Below are 21,537 nucleotides of genomic sequence, written 5' to 3' on the forward strand. Positions count from 1 at the left end.
CCCAGACCACAAAGAACCAAGCCCTCTGCGGCCTGGGAAGGACTGCTGTCCTCAGGAGGGCCTTTTAGCTGCTCGCTGTAGAACTTGGACTACCACCGGGTCTCTGGGCACCTCATGCCATTCGTTTTCATTCCAGTCCACTGATTTCAGCCCAAAGAACAATCCCTGCACTTCACCTTCACCCTACCCCCAGCTCCAACGGTGGTTTTGTTCCAAGGGCAGTTAAAAGGTTGAAAACGACCCTGGGTAGGTGGCTCAGTTGGTTGGAGCATCATCCCATACACCAGAAGGTTGCAGGTTCGATCCCGTCAGGACATGTACAGGAGGCAACCAATCCCGTTTCTCTTTCTCCCTCCCCTCTAAAATCAACATAGTTTTGAGTGAGGATTTAAAAAAAAAAAAAGTTAAAATAGAAGGAATAGAAGATAAACATGGGAGCCATAGTTAATATCTTTAGGGGCAGACGTGAACTTCCAGGGATTAACAGGCTGCACTTCTCCCCTCAAACTCCAGAATTTAGAGCCTTGGTCTTCACCCCTCTATAGCTAATTTTTTCCTACCCCTTCACATTTATTTCTCTCTCCAAACTGCCTGAAATGTAACATTTCTCTAAAGTCATAGACCACGACATTTCTGTGTGAAAGGTTCCCTCTCAATCCCCCAGGGAACTGAAGGCAGGGGTTAGCTCTTCCACGTGACGGGGAAGGGAATGAACCAAAGGACTCAGATTGAGTGGTGCCCCTGCCACCCTGGAGGCCTGGCACGCACCGCAGGTTCCCAGGGCTGTACCTCTGCACGCTGACCAGTCATGTATTTATGGGTTTGCACAGGGTCAACTGAGTTCACCCCATCCTTTATCACCACTCTGGCCCTCAGCAACTGTTCCCTGTCACCGTGGGTCAGGCACTCACAGTGGAAAGAGGCTCCACATCCTCTGGGTGGGAAGGGTGAGGGCACTGCCCGGAGAACCCTGAGGCAGTGGTGGGAGTGGCAGAGTGTCCAGGGGCGGGTGGGTCCTGCCACTCTTCAGTTTCAAGCCAAGGCCTCCTGCTGCCCAACTGTGGGTAGTTCGCTGGGGTGGGGGAAGACAGGCCACTTTTCAAAATCAGACACATTAATTAAACTTTAATATAACAAATGTTATTAAAGCAGCAATTCAAAACCATAACTCTTAGAAGGTGCACAGGATTATCATAAGGTCAGGTGGCAGTAATGCAGCTATGACCCAGTACGAATTAAGTGCTGGGGGCCAAGTCCGGGTGGCCTCGCAGGCCTTATGCTCACTTCTCACTTCACAAGTGGGGAAGGCACCCTTCCCTCCCCCACTCTTTGAGCCAGGAGCCTCTCTGGAGCCCAAGCATGGGAGATAGAGATGCAGATACATCCAGGCAACTGCCTTGCTGAGCCTGTGCTTTCTCAGGAGCCTGGAGAGCAGGCCCAGGAGGCTGTGGTGCTCTCTGAAGCCAGGCAGAAAGCCACGGGATGGACCCCAGGCCCCACACCCCTGCTGGGCGGGGGCTGCCTTCTCAGCTCCCCTTCCACCCGGCCCCAGTGGGGCATTTGGTGGCAGCAGCTGTGGGGCTGAGAAGGGGGCGAACCGGGCCCAACACATCCCTGTCTGGTCCACGCCAGGGAAGCAAAGGGGAGTGGGAGGGCTGGGCACAGGAAGTAGGGTCCCATTGGAAAGGCACTGTAGGAACGGAGGCTGAAGGCAAGAGGCATCTGAACAACCACAGGGGGCCCTGAAGGCTGCCAGGTGGCAGGGGCCAGGCTGCAATGGTAACCAGCTCCTCAGGCCTGCTGTCCCCATGCCAGTCCCTCACTGTTCATCCTCCTTCGCCTTGCAACTGGCAGGCTGCAGATCCCAGCCAAGCTGGAGGCCCCAGCAGCCCTTGGCAGGGCTGATCCCCATCTGGTGCACGCCCCGCCCCCACACCAAGGCACTTCTTTCCATTTTTCAGTTGAGTCAGTTTCTAACATTTCTGGAAGCAGCAAAAATGAGGAGCCCCCCTCCCATTTTTGGTTTCTCTCCAGATGGGTATGAGTTTTAATGTTGGCTCTAAGCATTCTATTTATATCCCACTGACAAGGGCTTCCTTTTGAGGGGACTAAGTGACGCAGGCCCTTAAAACTCCCAACGTGTCCCAAAAAGTGATTGTCATTTCAGGGTGGGGCAAGGGTAAGGCAGAGGAGCCAGGGGGTGCGTCCCTGTGCTTTCTGGTGGGGTCAGGGCTAGTTCGGCGCTGGTTCCTGGGCTGAAGGGAGGGGCAGGAGCTGGACTTTCACATTTTGTTGCAGCACATGGTCTCTGGAAGGGGGCGGCAAGGGAGACAGGGCAGGAGCCAGGCTGTCACTGGAGGGAGTGTGTGTGTATATACACACCTGGAGACCAGGGGCCAAACGTTTGTGCCCGGAGAGTGAGAGTAAGGACAGAAGCTTATGTGTGAGGGGACCTGCCATTGGCTGCACATGCAGTGGGCTGGGGTGGCAGGCGTGGGCAAGTCTGAGGTTTGGCACAAAATGCCGTCCTTTCCTCCCACGTGCTCTCCCTGTGCCTCAGGTTTTCAAGGCCATCTCTCTTCCTGCAAGGCCAGGCCCAGCTCCAGGGTCACTAAGAGGGGTGTGGCCAAGCAAAGAGAAACCAGGACCTCAGAAGCTGACACTGCAGCCCTCACTCTGAGCCTGACAGTTGGGCTCCGGTGCTGGTACCTTGAGGTGCAGACCCAGCCTCTTCACACCTCAGATCCTGAGAGTGGCTGCACCACCCAGGCTTTCATGGAGGCCTGCTACCCTCGCCCTCTTCCAGGGCTGGGGGCCGGGGTGGGGGCAGGAAAGTGGGAGGGAAAAGCCCCGAGAGCTCCCCTCACCCACCTTCACGCATTCTTCCTCGGAGGTTCCTGCTCTCACAAGGTGGTCCTTGGGGCACTGGCTGCCCCTCGCCCCCCCCACCCCGCCCCATGAGTCAGGTGGGCGGGACAGTGTGCACGTGGGGGGGTGTCTAGTCAAGAGGTAAGTGACACAAAGTTGGGGACAAAGACAGACTTGGGCTTCAGGAAAACGGGCGCCAGGGCCAAGGGGACACATGTTCAGAGGAACAGGTGAGCAGCTGGAGGGAGAGGGGAGCGTGTGGAGACACGGGGACCTTAGAGACACAGGCAAAGGGGCAATGAGCCTGAAGCAGCTGGAGGGCAGAATGGGCGCAGCAGCGAGGCGCAGACCTTGGCCTGGACGGGGGCAGGGGGGAGCTGTGGCAGACACTTGCAGCTCCATCTTGCTTCCCTCCCCCACCCCACCCTGAAGAGAACTGGGAAGCCTGTGGCTTCCACGGTCCCCTCTTTGCTTCCCAGGGCTCCTGGCATCCCCTGAGGGCTGGTCAGTAAGGGGTGGTCCCTTCCCACTCCACCAGGTACTGAACCTTGCCCTCGGGCGTGACCCGACGAGCCAACACCTGGTACTTCTCCCCACAGGCCAACCGCCCAGCCGCGCCGAAGTAGTTAGTGATGGACGACTTGAGGTGGGACAAGGACGAGTCATCTTCGCTGATGCTCTCAAACGTGTGGCTGTCGATGCCTTCATCCGGCCGCTCAGGGCCCGAAGCCCCCTCTGCACTGCTGTCTGAGAGGCAGTGCCCCCCCGGCTCGGCTGCCCGCCGCTTTGCCCGCAGCGGCATGTACGCCGTGGCTGCCAGCTTCCTCTTCCGGCTGCCCACTGTCCGTCTGTGTCCAGAGGGGAAGAGAGAGGCAGGGGTGAGGCGGAAGAACCCTCACGAGGCCCTCTCCCTGCACGCTCTGCCGGGCACCAGGCCCCGGGGCTGGACCCAGGCATGGATTAGCCCACTGCACCCCGCAACAGCCCCATAAGGAAGGGAACAGGCTCCAGGGAGAAGCCACCAGCTGGGGAGTGACAGAGCCAGGGTTCAAACCCAGGTGTGTCCAGCTCTGAAGCACGTGTTCTCTGTACTCAGCATCTCAGCCCCGCGCACGCCCGGGCGCCATCTTCCGTGCCTCCCGGAGTCGTGCTGGGCAGAGGCCCTGCTGACGCGGCCTGCCCATCACCCGGGCTCGCGCAGACAGCCAAATGGGGGTAGGATGGCAGTTATGGGTTAAAGCCCCTCGGGCCCCGGAGTTGGGACTGGAGACAGACATGCATGCACACTGCATGCACGAGCAGAAAGAGGCAGGCGTGGTCAGGAAATGGACACACGAGAAGAGGCATGTTTACAGGTATGTGAAACAGAAAGCTGAATTCAGAATGAGTGAGGAGAAACTGGAAGGAACAAATGAAAATCCAGAGGCAACACCAGGGAAAGACATCAAGACAGAGATGTCTGGTGACAGAGGAAACTCCCAAGACACACAATTGTGCTTTCGCAGGGGCCTCCGGCATCCCAAAATCTAACTAAAAGAGGCTGAATTCAGAAGAACTCCTGCACATGCTTTGAGGCACCACCCCCTATGCCGCTGAGGACCAGCTGTGGCCAAATGGGCCCTCAGCAAGGCCTCTGGGATTTCTGTCCCTCCTCCAGACCCTGCACCCACAGGATGCCGTGTGCCTCTCCATCAGGCGGCCAAATCGATGGCTCTTCTCCTGAGAGACCTGGAAGACAGACCTCAGGGCGGGACCCTGCAGTCAGGCACAGACAGGCTACGTCATGGCATGCAGAAGCCGACACCCCCAGAACGAGAGAACCTCCGGGCAAACGACCCCAGAGCTTGGAACTGCCCAGGGATAAATGTGACTCGACCTTGACCAGTCAGAGGAGCCAGCTGGACATCCAGACCAGACCAGAGCGCCACAGGCCCAGGCCCACGGAGGCAGAAGGCCAGGCCCTCAGCCCAAGACGCACACGCACAGGAGCCTCACAGAAGGAGCCGCACAGAAGGGGCCGATGGGTGGGGGATGACAGAATGGGAGTCCAGACGGCCACGGGGCCAAGAAGCTTACCTGGAGTCATAGGACAGGCTGGTGGAGGCAGAGCCAGAGGTGCTGGCAGCGTCTGTGGAGTCCACGTCTGAGAAGAAAGTCTGGCCTGAGCTGGCACTGGGAGGGGGAGAGGGTGAGCCTGCCGTCAGCCCTCGGCGGCCCTCGGGACCTCTGACACGCACCCTCCATCCCGGCAGAGGCCCCTGTTCCCACTTCCTGCCACCACACCTACAGTGGCCACCTCCTCTCTGCCCATCCACTTCCCACCCTTCCAGACTCCAAAGGCCAAGGAGTCAAGAAAGCCTCCCCTGACAAATTAAAAGATGATAATGAGCATGATCCCAGACAGCTATGCAACGCTTTACAGGGCCCAGGTGCCTTCAATTTAGAAGCCACAGTATCTTGTTGGAATCTCACAGCCATGCCAAACCAGGTGAGCAGGTTCACAGAGGTTAAAGAATTTTGCTCAGGTTACACAGCCAGTAACCTGGGGGGTAGGGGCCTGAGCCCAGTCCTGACTGAAGACCTTGCGTCTCGTATGCCTGTAGGCAAGCACTGGATGACCTTATCGATGTCAGAAATAAAACAATGGAATACCCAGACCCTCCATTGGGTAGCCCACGCCCCAGGTGCCGTGGGAATACACAGTAAGTGTCCAAGGCAGCCTGAGGAGGGCCAGTGACAACTTCCTGGAGGAATGTGAGTGGGGAGGTGCCCACAGCAATTCTGGTACCACGTGTGGGGCCAGGAGAAGTAGGATAGGGGTTGGAGAGGTCAGAGGGCCCAGGCAAGGCTGGCCTTGGGTGCTGCTCCGAGGAGCCGCCCGTGAGAGCCCTGGAGACCACAGCAGGGGCACGTGGGCTCTGATGTAGACCCTGCACGCAGCCTTAGGCACCACGTGTCCTTTGAACGAGAGCTCCCACTGTCTCAAAAGGCCTTCAGCCTCTTGCTTCCACAGCCTGCCTGCACTGCAGCGGGGAGTGGGGGTGGGCTCCCCACCTAGTCTCGAGTGGATGTCTCTGCTGGGTCCTCACTGTTACCTCTTTAAACTCTGAATTTCATCCAATGTGAAGTCAAATATGCTGGCCAGGTGGTGGTTGGTGCTCCAGGCGGAGGTAAAGTCGCTCTGTGGACACCGAGGAAGGAGCAGGAGAGGGGAGGGTGGGTCAGTGAGCATCAGATCTCCACCCTCCTCCAACCCTGGCTGAGGCCATACAGGCTGCCTGCTGGTGCGGCTGGGCTTCTGAGGCCTGGACCCTCCCAGGGGAAGACGCCTCGCTGGCTCGCTCTTGTCCCCAGTCCTGACCAGAGAGCCACGTCAGCCAGCTCCGGTCCTGGCTCTGTCTCTGGCCGACGGACTGCATGACGCTCCCATGCTGGATCTCAGTGCCTCAGCTGCCAAAGTGGACAGTGACCCTGGCGTGCCTCACTTGGAGCGGTGTCAGGAAGCACAGGGGTGGAAAGTGCCTCTGTGAACTGTGAAGTGCCGGGAGGTGGGAGGCTCTGCTAATACTGCCGCCCGAGGAGGCACTGAAGGCGCAGAGCCAGCTCTGGAGCCCGGGTGCAGGCTGGGCTCTGCCACTGCCCGCGGTGTGACCTCAGAAAGGTCACTGCTCCTCCCTGGCCCTCAGTTTCCCCACCTGGACAGTGGGGACGAGGATACGGCCTACCCTCCTCCCTCTGCAGGTTCTAGGGAGAACCTGGGGAGCCTGGTTCTCTGGTTTAGTTGTAACAGGAGCTGGCTTCTCCTCTGTGGGATGTGGGACAGTCCCCTGGGCCTGGGGGACTCACTTTCTGCACGGGACTCCCTCATATGTGCTGACCCTGTGTGTGAATGTGGAGAGTAAGAAAACAAGAAACTAACACTGGGAATAGCATCTTCCAGCAAAAACTTTGATCTTTTTCTTCTATACACTCGCCTTTTCTGCTGCTGGAATTCATGAGGCAACAAACTGTGGAGACAGAAAAGGGAGAGGGTGGCCAAGTCAGAGCCCGAAGGCCCGGGAGGTGGCCCAGAGGGAGGGGTGGCCGGGCTCGGGCCACAGTCATGGAGGCAGGGCAGGCTCTCCTTCATGAGGAGCTTGGGGGGGAAGAGGAGTCCTCTGGGGCAGCAGGTGCCGAAGGGGATGGAGGGCGGTATCACAGGTAGAAAAGAGAGAAGGTGCCTCTCCAGGCACAGCATCCAGATCCTCTGCCCCCCCCCCCCAGAATGAGGAGGCTCAGCTCCACCAAAGAGCCACAGACTCCTTATACTCTGGCTTCTCTGCCTGAGCCCTCAACCAGCAAGACTGGGTCCCCGGATCTGGCTTTTCCTCCAAGCAAGGCAATAAGGGGCTATGGAAGGAGCCACAACGGAGGATCAGCCCTGGCTCAGCCAGCAACTGGCCTCTCAGGGAGCATCCAGTGGGGGCTGGCTGGGTGTGTGTCCTCCCTGCCTGCCTGGACGCTAGCAGACTGTCTGGGCCCCTCACGTGGCCCATCAGCTGGGGCTGGGAGCAGGAAACAGAGATCCAGGGTTCGGCTGCAGCCCTGGTTTCTGGGTCCCTGGGCACTGACCCAGGCTTGCTCTTTCCTCTCTTACGCAGCTCAGAGGAGGCGCCATTCTCGGTGGGCACCAGGCCCTTGTCAGGCAGCAGCTTCCCTGGTGGGTTGGGTGGGACGCGGATTCGCAGGCGAAAGATGCACTTCTTCTTCTTAATCTCCTTGCCGCAGAGGAACCTGGGGGGTGGGCAGGGGAGGAGAAAGCTGTGGAGTCTGTTGGTCTATCCTCATGGGGAAGAGAGTCAAGCACTGAACCTACTCTCTCCGCCTCCCTTGGACCCAGAGCTAAAACTCAGGAGATGCTAATTCCTCCAACTCCCAGGCGGTGGCTGAGGATTGGCCGGTGGTTCCTCCCTGTCCCCCCACTGCCTGTGTGTGGCTCTTGCTGCTCCTCTCTCTTTTCTTCTCTGCCTCAACCAGCCCCAAGGCCACCTCCCAGAGGAAGGCCTCCTCCAGCTCCCAGTGGAGCACCATTCTGTTCTCTGTTTTCCCCAAGGAGACGGCAAGCACCTCCAAGCCCTGCCCTCATCCTCCCAAAACCAGCTGGGCGTCCACGAGGCTGCAGTGGTGACGCAGACACAGCCTGACCCTCCAGAGGCTGTTCCCACCAGGACAGGAGCCTCACTGACTTGAGAGCAGAGCTATGTCTTGGCTCCAAACCATGAGAAGGTGGGAGAGTGGATACGTCTGCCTAGCTGTGTCCTCACGCCTACACAGGGCCGACACAGAACAGCAGCTCCATAAGTAGCTGTTGATGGAACGAACGAATGAAAGGGAAGAACGTGAGCAAAAGCATGTGTGGGAAAGCAAAGCATTCGGAACGGCTGACATCCAGAACACATAAGGCAAAGGGACAGTGGCAGAAGGTGTGGCAGTCACAAGGGGCCATGAACACTGTGCCAAGGAGCCTGGGCACTCCCTGGGGTCGAGGGTGAGGGACATGTCAGCTGTGTGTCTGAGAGGCACTCAGATGAGTCTGGATGGGAAGCCACAGGCCACTCGGCCCACCTGAGACACGGGGAGTCACTCCCTCGGCGCCTGGCCCCGCGCTCTTGCGGATGGCCAGGGCAGCAGGGACCCTCAGAGGTCAGGGATGCAGATAAGAGTGTGTCACATGCTGCTGCGGGGTCGGGGAAGCATTGCAAAGGAGGAGGGGTGCCCCCTGGGTCTTGAAGGACAGGTAGAATTTACTCAGTGAGAGAGAAGGGGCAGGAGACCCGGGCAGGGAGCACACCTCAAGCAAAGATTACGAGGCAGGAGAACCTTTGGAATGAAGTCCCACCTGTAGGGGCCCCACGCACTCCCTTCCCTGCACGCACCGGCTTTTGTAACTGTTCAGCGCGTTGAGGAGATGCGGTCCTCGGTCAGTCACGGGGGTGCTGGTGAGCTAAGGGGGAGCAGGCCAGCAGGACAGTCAGACCCTGGCATGTGGCATCTGGGGAGACCTCCGCCACACACCTCCCTCCCCCCCCCCCGTCTCCTGAGTCCTCCAGGTGAGAACCACTGACTTAGCCCCAGCCTCAGACGAGTCTTTTCACCTGTACATGCCCTTGACCCAGGGGTGCTACTCCGTGGACTCTATCATAAGGACAGAACATGGAACACGAACAAAGCTCTATGTACAAAAATGTTCACGGCAGTCCTGTTCTCAGTGCTGGGCAGACCGGACAAATGGGAGAGAAACTGAATGTCCAGCAGGAAGGACACAGTGAACTGTGGTCGAAATACACGCAGCCTTTAAAATGTATATGAACACCTTGCATGGTAGGAAAAATTATTTATAATGTAACGGAAACTGAAAAAGATTGTTTAAAATGCTGTATAATTTAAACCACTAACAGAAAAAGCACGGAGAACAGAGGATGGAAGGAAACGCACCTGTGACAGAGGCTGTTTCTAGGTTGTGCGGTGTGTGGGTGGGTTTTTTTTTTTTTACCATGTACGTCCTTATGTTTTTTGGTGCTTTAAAACTGTTCTACCAGGGATATGTAAAATTATTTTGTAAATCAGAAAAAAATGCTGTTTAAAAAAAAAATGTACCAGTTCTTAACTATCTTCCAGGGCTTTATAATACGTATGTCTCGTATACATTATCAAACCTGTAAGTGAACATATTATATGAAACACTTTTGCAAAGCATGAGGTTTCTTTTTTTTTTAGTCCCTGTCTTATCAAAGAAGGACTTGGGGCAGAGAGAAGACACCTCACTCTAGATGTGGAAGGGAGGATTCGAAGGGTGTCAAAGGAAAAGGGGGATGTGGCCCCACCATGGGAGTGGTTGGGGAGGCCCCCGGCTCAGCTCCAAATGTCCTGGGCAAATCACTCTCCACTTCTGACATCCTGCAAGTCCCAGTTTGTTACTTCAGTCCAGGGGAACCCTGGTGCCCACTTCTGCTATTCAAAGTAGGGCCAGCAGGGGGCAGGCCCACCTCACTTTTCCTCCTAGCCAGGTAATCTGGAGTAGGTCAGTTATCTCCGTGGAGAGCCCTGCTGCAGCCAGACTTGACCCCTTAGTTCTGTACAGCTGAGTCTGAGAGGTCCTAACCAGCCCACTGTCAAAACCTGGGTCAGGAAGCCCCTTGCAAGGCACAAACTTGGAGATGTGGATTTGGGGACACGGCAGCTCAAAGGCTCTGGGGCTTTATCCCAGCCAGCAGCTAAGAGTTAGGGCTCAGAGTCCTGAATCCCAGCCCTGTGACCCTGGGAACACCTCTCTGCACCGTGGGACCCCCACTGTGGGAAGGGCTCCTGCCATTCTGCTGTCCCATGGGCCTACATACCTTGCCGAGCTGCAGAAGCTCCCAGTGGTGGTTGACAAAGGCCAGGATCTCCTCAAAGTCAAAGTACTTCTTCTTGCTCTGCACCCCCAGGTTGTAGAGGGCCAGGTGCACCACATCCACCCTGGGTGAGGGGGCAAGGAGGTGGGGCCAGGGTGAAGCAGCAGCCAGGGCCCGAGCCTCCTGGGTCAGGACTGAAGGGCAGGGGCGAGGCTGGGACCTGTTCCTTGGAATGGGAATTGTTCCTGGAGGGACAGGGAAGGAGAGGAGCTGAGAGGGGCGGGGGCGTCTGGGCCAGCCCCATCATCTCACCATCGCAGGGGTAGCCTCTCGATGTATTCTGGGCCCTGGTTACACACGGAGCAGAAGAACAGGTAGAACCTGTGGGTGGGTGGAGAGGGGCCTGTGGTGGGAGGGGCTCTGACACCCCACCGAAAGCAGCCCCCTCACCTTCCACCTGCCTTCCCATAGTCAGCCTGTTCTCATTCCTAGGGCTGGTGGCTTGGGGGTGGGAGTAACGGCAGGGCAGGACAGGGACCAGGAAATACCCGCCTGCCCCTTCGAACCCCTACCTCAACCCCTGTCCCCAAAGTCATTGCCCTGTAGTATGGCTGTGTTCCAAGGGTGAGTGAGCTAGGGTGGGCTGCAGTAGTCACACTCTTCCCCTCTGAGACACACACACACAATCAGCAAGGTACACCTAAGCCTCCTGTCAGTTTAGCCCCATTGATTAGAAGCTGGATCAAGTCACCCACTCACCCAGTGGCTCCTACAACAACCCTGGGCAGGGGTGGGCAGGGCCTGTGTCACTCCCCCCTTCCTCAGACACTTAAAGAGACTGGGGCTTAGGGAAGGTAGGGCTGTGTCTGAGATCCCCCACAAGTCAGTGGCAGTTGGGGACATGGTCCAGAATGTTCCTCTGCGGGAAGTCTCCCCCCACAGAACCCCACTTCACTAGAGCCTGGCAGGCAGTATGAAGGAGTTGCTACTCCTGCTCCCTGCCTCCCCTGGGACCTCACAGTCAGGGCTGAGGCAGAGTGAATCAGCACCTACCGGTCACCAAACATCATGGGCTCATTGAGGCATTGGGTGCAAGCCTCATGGAACCACTGCCTGCACCGGAAACACTGCAGCATCCGCAGATACCACCTGGGGACCAAGAGGAGCCAGGGTCACCTGGGCCCACGCACCCGGCCAAACACGAGCCTCGGGAACCTCTCCCAACATAAATGCACCCTCCACTGGGGCCAGGGAAGAGAACCCAGTGGAGGGCGGAGAACCCAGGGACGGAGAACACAGGGACGGAGCACTTAGGTTGTGCTGGGGGAGGTCCTGGAAGCAGGGCACATGCAATCTCCTTTAATCTCAGGGTGGGACACTATGTCCAGTTTATAGGCAAGTCGGAGGTTAAGTGGCTTGCTCAGGATCACTCAGGAAGCAAGCTATGGATGGGGTTTAAATCCTGGCCTCCCTGACTTCAAAGCGCTCTTCCACCACACCAGATGGGCGTTCTCACATCTGGGCTGCACCCCATACACTCCTTCCCTAATACCACCGACGGGGAGGAGTTTGCCCAGGAGACTCCATGGAGGAACAGAGGCTCTCGTAACCACAGGGCAGCACTACGTACGTCTGGTTTGTCTTGCACTCAGCGAATGTGAGTTAAGAGCAAAATGGTGTTTCCTCAACGAGAGTCAACACTTTGTTCACAGCTTGTCAAAGTGTGGCCCGTGGGCTGACCACTGGCATCAGGATCACCAGGGGTCTAGGTTAATCTGCAGATTGCTCAACCCGCTCCAGACCGCTCAACCTTTGGGGAAGCCCCAGGGAAATGCATTTAAACAATCACCCTGGGTAACCCTGCTCAGAAGCATGGAAAACCACTGCCTTGATGCTGCAAAGGTCTCTTTGAGAAAGGCATTTCTCTACAGCCTCCAGACCCCTACTTCTCGTCAGTGCAGCCTGGGGCTAAGACACAGAGGTCAAGGTGTCCTGGAAGCTACCTTTCCTGAGGGCAGAGATCCCATCTCTTCTGCTGGCCTCTGCAGTCACCATGGCTACATGGAGGCCCAGGATCCCAAAGAGAATCAGGCAAAGACCCTCGCCCTATAGCCAGGATAAGGACCCCCTTTACAGTATCCCCAACATATGACACCCCCCCCCCGCCCCCGGCAAAAAAAGGTCTTAATATCTCACCAGCAGCCTGTTTCATTGGCTCTGGCAGTGAAAAGTTTTGTCTTAACTTCCGCTCACCCCCAGTAACAGCTCACATGTACGTGCCCAACAAGTGCCAGGCCCCGTGAGAGCCTTTAAGTGAACCACTGGACTCAGGCGCCACTCACGGCCACCTCTCATAGAGGGAAACGACTACGAGAACTGAAGCTCGGGGCCTGCACAGCTATCGCGGGGTTTAGACCCTGGTGTGCAGGCTCTTAATCATTGATAATACTTCCTTCTTTTCCATGGTGCCCTAGGGAACCACCTCCACCTAGTTTCGATTGTCCTTAGGTTCGGGCTCTTCCCAGGAGGTCGCACTCGCTTGGCCCTGCCCCTCGACCCAGTTCCCCCGGCCTGACCCCACCCCGGAACGCCCCAGTCGGAAAGCTCCTGGAGCCTGGTTCGTCCTGGCCTGACCCTCCTGGCCCGCCCCTCTCCCTCGGAGGCCCCGCCCCGCCGGCCTTACTCTCCCGGCCCGCCACAGTAGCAGTAGCACTGCTGCTGGTTGGTGCGATGGGGCGAGTCCCACTCGAGTTCCTCGGGCTGGTAGGATAGCACCATCTTCACCGCCTGCAGCGTCCTGGCGATGGCGCCCTTCTTCACCGCGCCGCCTTTCTGCGGGAGATGAGGGGGCCCGGTTGGGCCAGAAGGGAAATGCCCACTAGGGGGACCCGCAGATAGTCCAATAAAGTCAGACGCAAGGAGCTTTTTCCCAGCAATCCCAAATCCATCCTCTCCCTTTCCCAGAAGGATCTCCCTTAATAGTAACAAACACAATAAAGGTAATAAAGACTAATGACTGTGGGCACATACATGATTTTCTTTTAATAGTAAGGCTTCATTTATTGGGGCCTCCTAGCCCTGACATGGAACGTGTGTTCATTTTACAGCTGAAGGGAACTGAAGCTCCCACAGGCTAAGGAACCTGGCCAAGGACATACGGCCGGGTAAGTGGTAGAGGCGCTGCCTGCCTCCAATACCTTGGCTCCGTGACCCGGAGGCCTGCCTGAGCCCGGAGAGTCGCTGGGCTTCGTGACTGGAGAAGGGAGAGGCAGGGGCTGAAGGATGGGGGCTCACCCGCACAGCCAGCGCGAAGATGCACCGTCGGCAGAACCAAGGTGTGAGCAGAGTCCGGTCGGCACTGCCTGCTATGGGGATGTGGCACTGCTGGTGGTAACCTAGGCAGAGGAGGGGTGGTGGGTGACCACAAGGAAGCCGTGGCCCAAGGCCAGTCAGCCCAAAGGCAGGGCTGGGAAGGGCTGCAGCAGGTCCTAGGAGCTGTGCGCCTGCCAGCTGCCAGGGGACTGGCTGGCCATGCTCTCACCAAGGCAAGCCAAGTTGGTGTCCAAGAGGCAACTGAAAGACAGCCTGGGCCCCAGAGGGGGAGGGCACCGAGGTCTGACTTCAGCCTGTGTGCCCCATCTCTCCTATTTATGCTCTCCATCCAGTCAGGCTCCAAACTGCACAACTAGTCTCAGCTTTCTAGAAAGCCCAGCTCACCCCAAGGGTCCCCTTCCTGGGCCTTCGCTCCCAGAGACTGGCCCCCTGTCACTGCTGAGCTCCAAGAGAAACAGGAAGCCAGCTGAGGCCCCAACAGGGCGAGGCACTGCCCGTCAGGGTCCAGCGGGGGTGGGGTGGGGTGGGGTGGAAGGACCACAGGTCAGGGCCTTCTCTGTGACCGGCTCGTCACACTCACCCAGGCCACACTTGCCACAGATGAGGATCTCATTCAGTGGCCCTGATGTCTTCCCCAAGCAGATGTTACACTTGGGCTCCTCCCCTGGAACTCCAGCTGAAAGAAAGAAAGAGGCCCTCTGGGCTCTAGCTGGCTGGAAGTATAAGTTCTAAAGTCACATTCCAGGGGCTGAGCCTCTGTGTACCGGCCCAGCCCCGAGCTCCACGGGCCAGCTCACGGAGTCTTCCCAACCACCCTGAGGTGCCTGTTGTCATCACCCCCTTCTGAACACGGGGAAAGTGAGACTTAGAGAAATCGAGTCCCCTGCTCAGCTAGTAAGCAGGAGAGGTGGGATTCAAACCCATGGCTGTGTGACATGGAATCCTCTGTTCTTTCGATCATGATCCCTGTACTGCCTGATTTAACTTGATTTATTACACACTTTTTAAAAAAAATTTTAAGATTCTTTTTATGTATTTATCTTTAGAGAGGAAGGGAAAGAGAGAGGGAGAGAAATATCAATGTTTGGTTGCCTCTTGTGTGTCCCCTGCCGGGAACTGGCCTGCAACCCAGGCATGTGCCCTGACTGGGAATCGAACAAAAATCCTTCAGTTCGGGGGCCCGCGCTCAATCCACTGAGCTACGCCAGCCAGGCACGCACTTTTTTAATGTTAAATAATGTTTAAGGGAATGTAATAGACAGAAGGGTATACTTTAACTCTATTCTCATGAACAATTATGACCTCATGGCCAATCTTGTTTTGACAATAGTCCCTCCCACTTTCCACCATTATTTTCCCTCAAGTTCCAGACACCAAATCATTTCCATAAATATTTCAGTATGTATCTCTGAAAGATTAGAATGGTCATTTAAAAAAAAATCTGTAACTACAGCATCTTCATTGCACCTGAAAATTAAAAATGATTTCTTTCTATTCAAACTTCAGGTAGTAGTCACATTTCCAGTTGTCTCAAGCAAGTGTCCTAACAATTTTAAGTTTGTTCAGTTGCTTTTAAACGATAAGTTCCCTTTCTATCTCTTCTTTCGTTGCATTGTTTGTTTTTGCTGAAGAGGAAGAAGTATGTGTGTGTGTGTGGAAGGTCTGAGTGAATACATGACACACAGTTGCCACGTATCTCTGTCTTGGCACTGCTGCCCACCGAGGTCCCTGGCACAGCGGGCCTCCTCTTCAAGGTCTGTGAGAGGGAGCCCTTTTCGTCACCCCGTGGCTCCCTGTGCTTTCCCTGAGAGGGGAGCCCAGGAGAGCAGGTCCTGATGGCTTTGGATCTTTAGATAATAAATTGAGAGGAGAGGGGCTTGGAGAAGAATCGGTCTGCATTAGCCACAACACCCTGGAGAAAAAGGCAATTTAGAAGCTCTACTAACTGCCTGGGTTCTGTGGCCCCCCACTTGGTAGGCTCCTTGAAATCATCTCTTATGGCAACAAATTCTTGAGAAGCAGCCCCCCTATAGCCCTGGACAAAGCATTTTCGGTGGATTATTTCACTTAACCACCCTGAGGCCAGTACTTTCACCATCTGTTTGTCTCAGATGAGGAGACTGAGGGTCAGAGAGGTCGTGTCCCTTGCTCAAGGATATGCACCTAGCAAATGGCAGTGCTAGACCTCTGTCCAAGGAATATCTGACCCAAAGACCTGACCCCCATACTGTGACATTCATTCATTTGATAGAGAGTAAGTGGCAAATCGACTGCTGGGGGCTCCAGATGCCACTGACTTGCCCTCTGTGAGAAGGTGCGGACTCTCTGAGGGCAGGGGTGGTACCCGACCCAGCTCCCTTTCAACCCTGCAAGCCGGTCCAGCTCCACTGGGCATGGCCATCTCCACCCTGCCTGGTCCTTCTCTGCTTTCCTGGTCTTTCCGCCATGGCTAGAGCTGCCTCCACTAGTTTTCTTCACATGTTGATAGGGTGCACTGTGCTCATCGAGAGGTGACAATTCCAATTGTCTGGGGCCCTTCCCTGTTCCTAGCCCAGAGACACAGGGAGCTCTGTGCAGCAGGAGATGAAGGGCAGCAAGGAGGCTGACACAGGCCTGGGACCCACCCTGCCCCCACCACCTCCTACGTCACTTTCCCCATCTGCTGGCCTCCCTCATGAGGTATGGGCACCCAAGGGGATGACGAATGTCATAAGGGCCTTTCCATGCAAACACACAACTGGGATTCTGATCAGCACATCAGGTGGGCTTGGGGTTTCATGGACAAGGTCAGATGGCAGGAATAACAGACAGAAGGAGAGAAGGGGAAAATGGAGGTGGAGGAAGAGAAAGGACACAGGGTGAGGCAGGGGTGTCCGAAATCTCAGGAGTACTCACCATGTTGTATGTCCTTCCACAGGACCCAGTACTTGGAATTGTCTTCAAAAGTCACAAGGCAGCTCTGCTTTGAACTGCTGACCTGGGGCAGAGAGGGGGGAGCAGCGTGAGAAAGTGGCTGGGGAGACGCCGGTCGTCCGCAGGGCCTAGGGATTGAGGTGCCCCCTCCCTGTGCTCCAGAGAGGAGAGGTGGCCCAGAGGGGAAGGCAGGTGGCAGGGAGTACATGCCTAGTCCCTGGAGTTGTACAGTCGGGGATCTAGGGACAACTTGGTGAGAATGCTGAGGACAGAACAAGCCACATCGGGTAATCATCGCCATCCCGAGGCCATGCTGTGTTGTAGGCTTGCAGAGCACTCTGCTAGAGGACTGGGTAGGTGATGTTAGCTCTAAGGATGGCCCCTGCAAAAGCTCCTTCCCTGCTCAGCCCTTGAGAGTGAGGGACAAGAAGTGGATTTCCCGCAATCCCCATTCTCCGTCACCGGTCTGAGGCCTAGGCCAAAGGCTGAGCAGAGAAATGCTGAAAACCTGGGAACAGGGGCCGGGGAGAAAAGGTTTATTTACCCTCTTGATCTTCCCGAGGTAATACAGTCCATCTGTCCACCGGCATAGCACATACTGGCCCTCTGTTAGCTTGGACATCAGGTCTTTGAAGTTGTTCTTGGCTTTTGCCAGGGCCCCCTTGTTGGGGAGGTGGCTGGTGGCACCATAGGAGTCCCGAGTCCCTGGGTCCAGGGCTCGATTCTCCATTGGTTTCCACTCTTACTGGAAGAGAAAGAAAACAGGCTTGTTGCTCCTTGCTTCAGAGATAGGGGACTGCCATTTATGTCATCTGTGGTATGTGCCCGAAGCTTTTATTATCTCACAAGATCTTCATGACAACCTTTCGAGGGGTGCATTATTATTCCCATTTTACAGGCAGGGGAACTGAGGTTTGGCAAGGGAAAGTGGCCAGGGGATTCAAGGCAGAGCTGTAGCTCACAATCAGGTGGGCTGAACCTAAGTCCTGCTCTTTCTTCCATTCATACCACACTGCCTTCTGCTGAGAAGAATCTCTCAGCCAACCACAGAGCAAAGTCTTCCAGGCCAGGGGCCTGAACCATACACACTCTCTGGCTTAGGAACTGGAGGCTTTATCCCTTAAATCCTTTTCATCTCATTGCACACATAAACTAATTACAAAAATTCTTCAGCACACCAAAAAAATATATTTTTTGCTGATCTGGTCCAAAAATAGATATAATTTTGGTTGGTTTACAAACAAATAAAAATAGTAATTACCTACCCTTTTTGCTCTAAAGTGACTTTTCTAACAATACTTGTATAGTTTTGTTTATACTTGTATATAAGAATATCTGGTACCAAGAATTAACCAATCAGATGCAACCTTATTATGCACTGTAACCAATAAGATGCAACTCTATTATATGACCTATATATTTATGGCTCAAGACAGGGCACTCACACATGACAGCTATTGTCATGTTGGCTGTTGTCATTTTTATTGACAATCTAAGGGAAAAGATGTCAGTGCCCCTGACTAAACAGTCAAGTACTGCATGTTTTTAAAATGCCTGCGGCACACTGGTTGAAAATCATGCCTTAAGCGAACATACCGCATGCTGAGTGGAAGGCCTCCTCCAGGGGAGCAGTGGGAAATCTTATACTCTCACTCCCACCCTGAGAGCTGGCCGAGAAGACTCACCCAGCAAGGAAAACGCCCTGGTGGCTTGTGAACTGGTATGGACTTGGCCATCTGCGTGTGTCTTCTGTAATCTCCCTTTCTGTTCTCAATTACGGGATGATTTAATGGAAACCAACGCTGGGGCATTTAAACTCACTAGTGCTTTTTTTACTCAAATGCAAATTTGCTCCGAGCAGTTGTCACCCCCATGCCACCCTCTCCGTGACCGTCTCTCACCAGACTATAAAATGCTTTCACTCTTCCTGTTAATGGGTCCCCAGAACCCCCAAACACTTTAGACCTCTCCAACCAATGAGTTGCCACATCCACCAGTTGTGGGCTGCAGTGACTTCTAGTATCCTGCTGTCTTTTCCATCCCTCTGTCCCTGTCTTAGTTAGGGCCTAGCTGTGCCTGGGCCATTGAGTCATTCAAAAACTACTTCCTGTGCCTTGTGCTCACCTATGCTGGTCACCTAGGATGGGGAATGATAACCACCGGCACCCAGGATTCAACAGTCCACTCCCTACTTTCCTGCTTCCCCACCAGGCTCTTCCACAGAGCCACCAATTTCCATCTTATTCTCTTCTGCAAACCTTCTGTGGCTCCCCGATGCCTTTCTAAGCCCTCCCCACAGCCTCCTCCTCCCTTCTCTGGGCTCACCTGGCTTCATGCCCCTCCACACACTCTTCACTAAGCCAAACACTGCCTCCCTCTGTTCCCTGCACCAGCTCCTCTGGTCTCCTCTCTCTCTGCCATGGCGCTGGGTACCTGGTGTTATGATTATCTGTACACAGGGACGTTTGAGTGTGTACTCCTGTGAGACTGTGTTGGATATCTATGGCAATATATCAGTGAGCATATAAAGGTAAAGACATGTGTGTGCATGTCAGACGCCCCGGGGCATGCCGGGCACTGCTGGGGTCTTGGCTCTCCAGAGGGCGGCGCGCCCGCCCCTTGTCCCCATTCCTCCCTTTTCTTCAGGGCAGAATACACAGGCATGGAACAGGGTATGCGGCCCGAATCCTTGTCTTCTTTGCCACCTGACTCCCTGGCTCTGCAAGATCTCCTCCCGAGGCTCTGCGAGGTCTCCTCTCCCGCCGGCCCCGGGCCGGGGGCCCTGGCAGGTTCACAAACTGACACTTCCGCCCTAGCCTTGTCGCTGGGAGCTGGCCGGGTCGGCGCGCCCCCCGCCCTGGCTGAGCCAGGGAGGGGTGGGGTCACGGGTGGCGGCCCCCCACTCAGGTCTCCATACCCCCGGAGCGGGCCCCCGTGGGCTGTGATTGGCTGATTCAAACCCATCTGCAAAGAAATGCCTCTTTGCGGGTTCTTGTCTGCGTCCAGTTCAAATCCGCGGCACCCGGAGCGCGGGGCCAGGCGGGGGCAGGAAGCGAGGATGATTCATGCGCCGGGGCCTCTCCCAGGGCGGCCGTTGGCTTTTTAAAAACGGTATTAAGGAGGGGGTGGGTAGCTTGCAGAAGAACCCCCTTCGGGTCAGTGCTACGCTCTCTTCAGTCACTACGACGCAGAGCCGCCCCCTTCCCCATTCTGCCGCAGCCTGACTTCGGACGTGAGCAAAATCCCAAACGCCCCCGCCGGTCTCCCCCACACACCACTCCCCCCCCCCCCCCCCGAGAAGAAAAAGTAAAGATTTGGGACAAGGGAATAGCGACCTGTCACCCACGCCCCTCAAAGTTTTGGGGACCCTGGCGGGGTTCCCGCCGCAGACACCGGTCAGCACCCTTTGGCCCCCAGGCGCGCAGCTCCCCAGGACTCCAAACCCCCGCCCAAGGCGTTCGCCCAGCCAAAGTTCTGGGAGATTGCAAAAGAGAAGAGTGTGGCGCGGAGTCCCCGGGCCCCGGCCGCCCGCCTGCAGCGCTCAACTTACCGCGAGCCTGCGTGTCCGCCGGTCCCACCTGGAGTCTGGCCACCAAGCGCATCGGCGGCAGAGACCGATGCACTCGGCCCGCGGCTGCCCGGCCGAGTGTCCGCCCGTGGGGCCGGGGTCGGGGTCTCGGCGGGGGCGGGGCGGGGCGGGGGCGCCGCGGGGAGGAGGGGGGAGGAGGAGAAGGGAGGGGCCGGGGCGCTCAGGAAGGGGCCCCCCGGGCGCGGGACGCCATCTTTTTCGCGTTTTCCCGCGAATTATTGACGTCCCGCTTATGTAATTAACGGGGGCCGTGCTGGCCTTGCCATTGGAGCCCGCGGCCGCGGGGCCCCGCAGCGACCCGCCCGCCCGCGCGCCCGCCTCCAGGCCGCCCCCGCCGCCCCCGCGCGCCGGGCGCAGACACGCGGCGCGAGTACACGGGCGCAGAGGCAGTGCCGCCACACCGCCGCGCCGCGGGGGTGCAGGCACAACGCCGACACTCACAGAAGCAGCACNGCCCGCCCGCGCGCCCGCCTCCAGGCCGCCCCCGCCGCCCCCGCGCGCCGGGCGCAGACACGCGGCGCGAGTACACGGGCGCAGAGGCACACCGCCGCGCCGCGGGGGTGCAGGCACAACGCCGACACTCACAGAAGCAGCACCCGAAGCGCTCGGCGCTCAGAGCAGGCGCACACTTGTCAAGGAAACACAGCTTTGCGCACAGGGCACAGACACAGCAGGGAGGTGTAGACTCACAGCGCAGACAGGATCCAGGGCAACCCAAACCGGATTCACACAACATAAACGCACAACATCCTGCGCTGGCAGTGCGATCAGCACAGAGACAGAGCACAGATACAAGTTCACACCACACCATATTGCACGACACGTACTTACAATGAAGAGATGATTACAGAATGTAGACATACAGACAAGGAGAGACACACAGTGTACACAGCACAGACACAACAACTTACACATAAGGTGGACAAACAGGCACAGTAACGAAGTCCATCAACAAATTGCACTCAGTGCGCGGAAACAACACAAAGATAGGTTGCAAAAGCCTGCCACATACACAAACAACGTACTAAATGCGTGGCACACACTGAAAGAAAACATACACAGCCCTAGGATTAGCAGACTGATGTTAAGGAAGAGCAGATAATAGCAATGAACATGACTCCTGCCAAATCAGGCCTTTTCCCTGGGGAGAGAGGGCCAACCTGACCCCACCGGGCCTCACTCCTGCAGAGAGGTGAGAACACTTGTTAACAACACCCCACTCTTTACCCCCTTTCTTATCACTCAGACCTCCTCTCACCTGCTACTGTCACGGCCTGCAGACACCCCCATGAGGCTGGGGAAGTGTGTACATCATGGGAGTGGCCAGTGGCCATGGCCTCCCCACCCTACCCCAGCTTCCCCTGATCACCGTCAATTTGCCCACCCTTGGTCTTCTGCCTCTGGCCCTTGGGGCATGATATCTCTAGCTGGCTGGGTGTGCCTTTAGGGTGTGCAGGGTGG

General features: G+C 56.5%; 1 protein-coding gene across 1 annotated transcript; it reads right to left on the reverse strand.

Annotated features, from left to right (window-relative positions):
* Positions 1–1,110: 1,110 nt before the first annotated feature.
* PHF19 (PHD finger protein 19) lies at positions 1,111–20,483 on the reverse strand. The gene is made up of 15 exons (XM_037059167.1): positions 20,038–20,483; positions 17,032–17,232; positions 16,470–16,551; positions 14,155–14,250; positions 13,536–13,636; positions 12,925–13,073; positions 11,295–11,390; positions 10,554–10,622; positions 10,245–10,365; positions 8,784–8,851; positions 7,480–7,641; positions 6,788–6,875; positions 5,964–6,049; positions 4,945–5,040; positions 1,111–3,716 (listed from the first exon to the last, which is right to left on the reverse strand). Exons 2-15 carry the CDS (start codon positions 17,215–17,217, stop codon positions 3,374–3,376), a joined length of 1,743 nt encoding a protein of 580 aa, XP_036915062.1. The 5' UTR covers positions 17,218–17,232; positions 20,038–20,483; the 3' UTR covers positions 1,111–3,373.
* Between the last annotated feature and the right edge of the window lie 1,054 nt (positions 20,484–21,537).

Source organism: Sturnira hondurensis, unplaced genomic scaffold (genome assembly GCF_014824575.4).
Source record: "Sturnira hondurensis isolate 20B ecotype Veracruz unplaced genomic scaffold, ASM1482457v3 Scaffold0010448, whole genome shotgun sequence".
In the NCBI taxonomy this organism is placed as follows: Eukaryota; Metazoa; Chordata; class Mammalia; order Chiroptera; family Phyllostomidae; genus Sturnira; species Sturnira hondurensis.

Coding starts and splice junctions, on each gene's coding strand:
- PHF19 (XM_037059167.1), bottom strand. CDS start 17,217: ATGGAGAATCGAGCCCTGGACCCAGGGACTCGGGACTCCTATGGTGCC. Junction 7,642..8,783: donor CTGAACAGTTACAAAAGCCG/GTGCGTGCAGGG, acceptor CCCACCCCCCAG/GTTCCTCTGCGGCAAGGAGA. Junction 3,717..4,944: donor AGCCTGTCCTATGACTCCAG/GTAAGCTTCTTG, acceptor CTCTGGACACAG/ACGGACAGTGGGCAGCCGGA.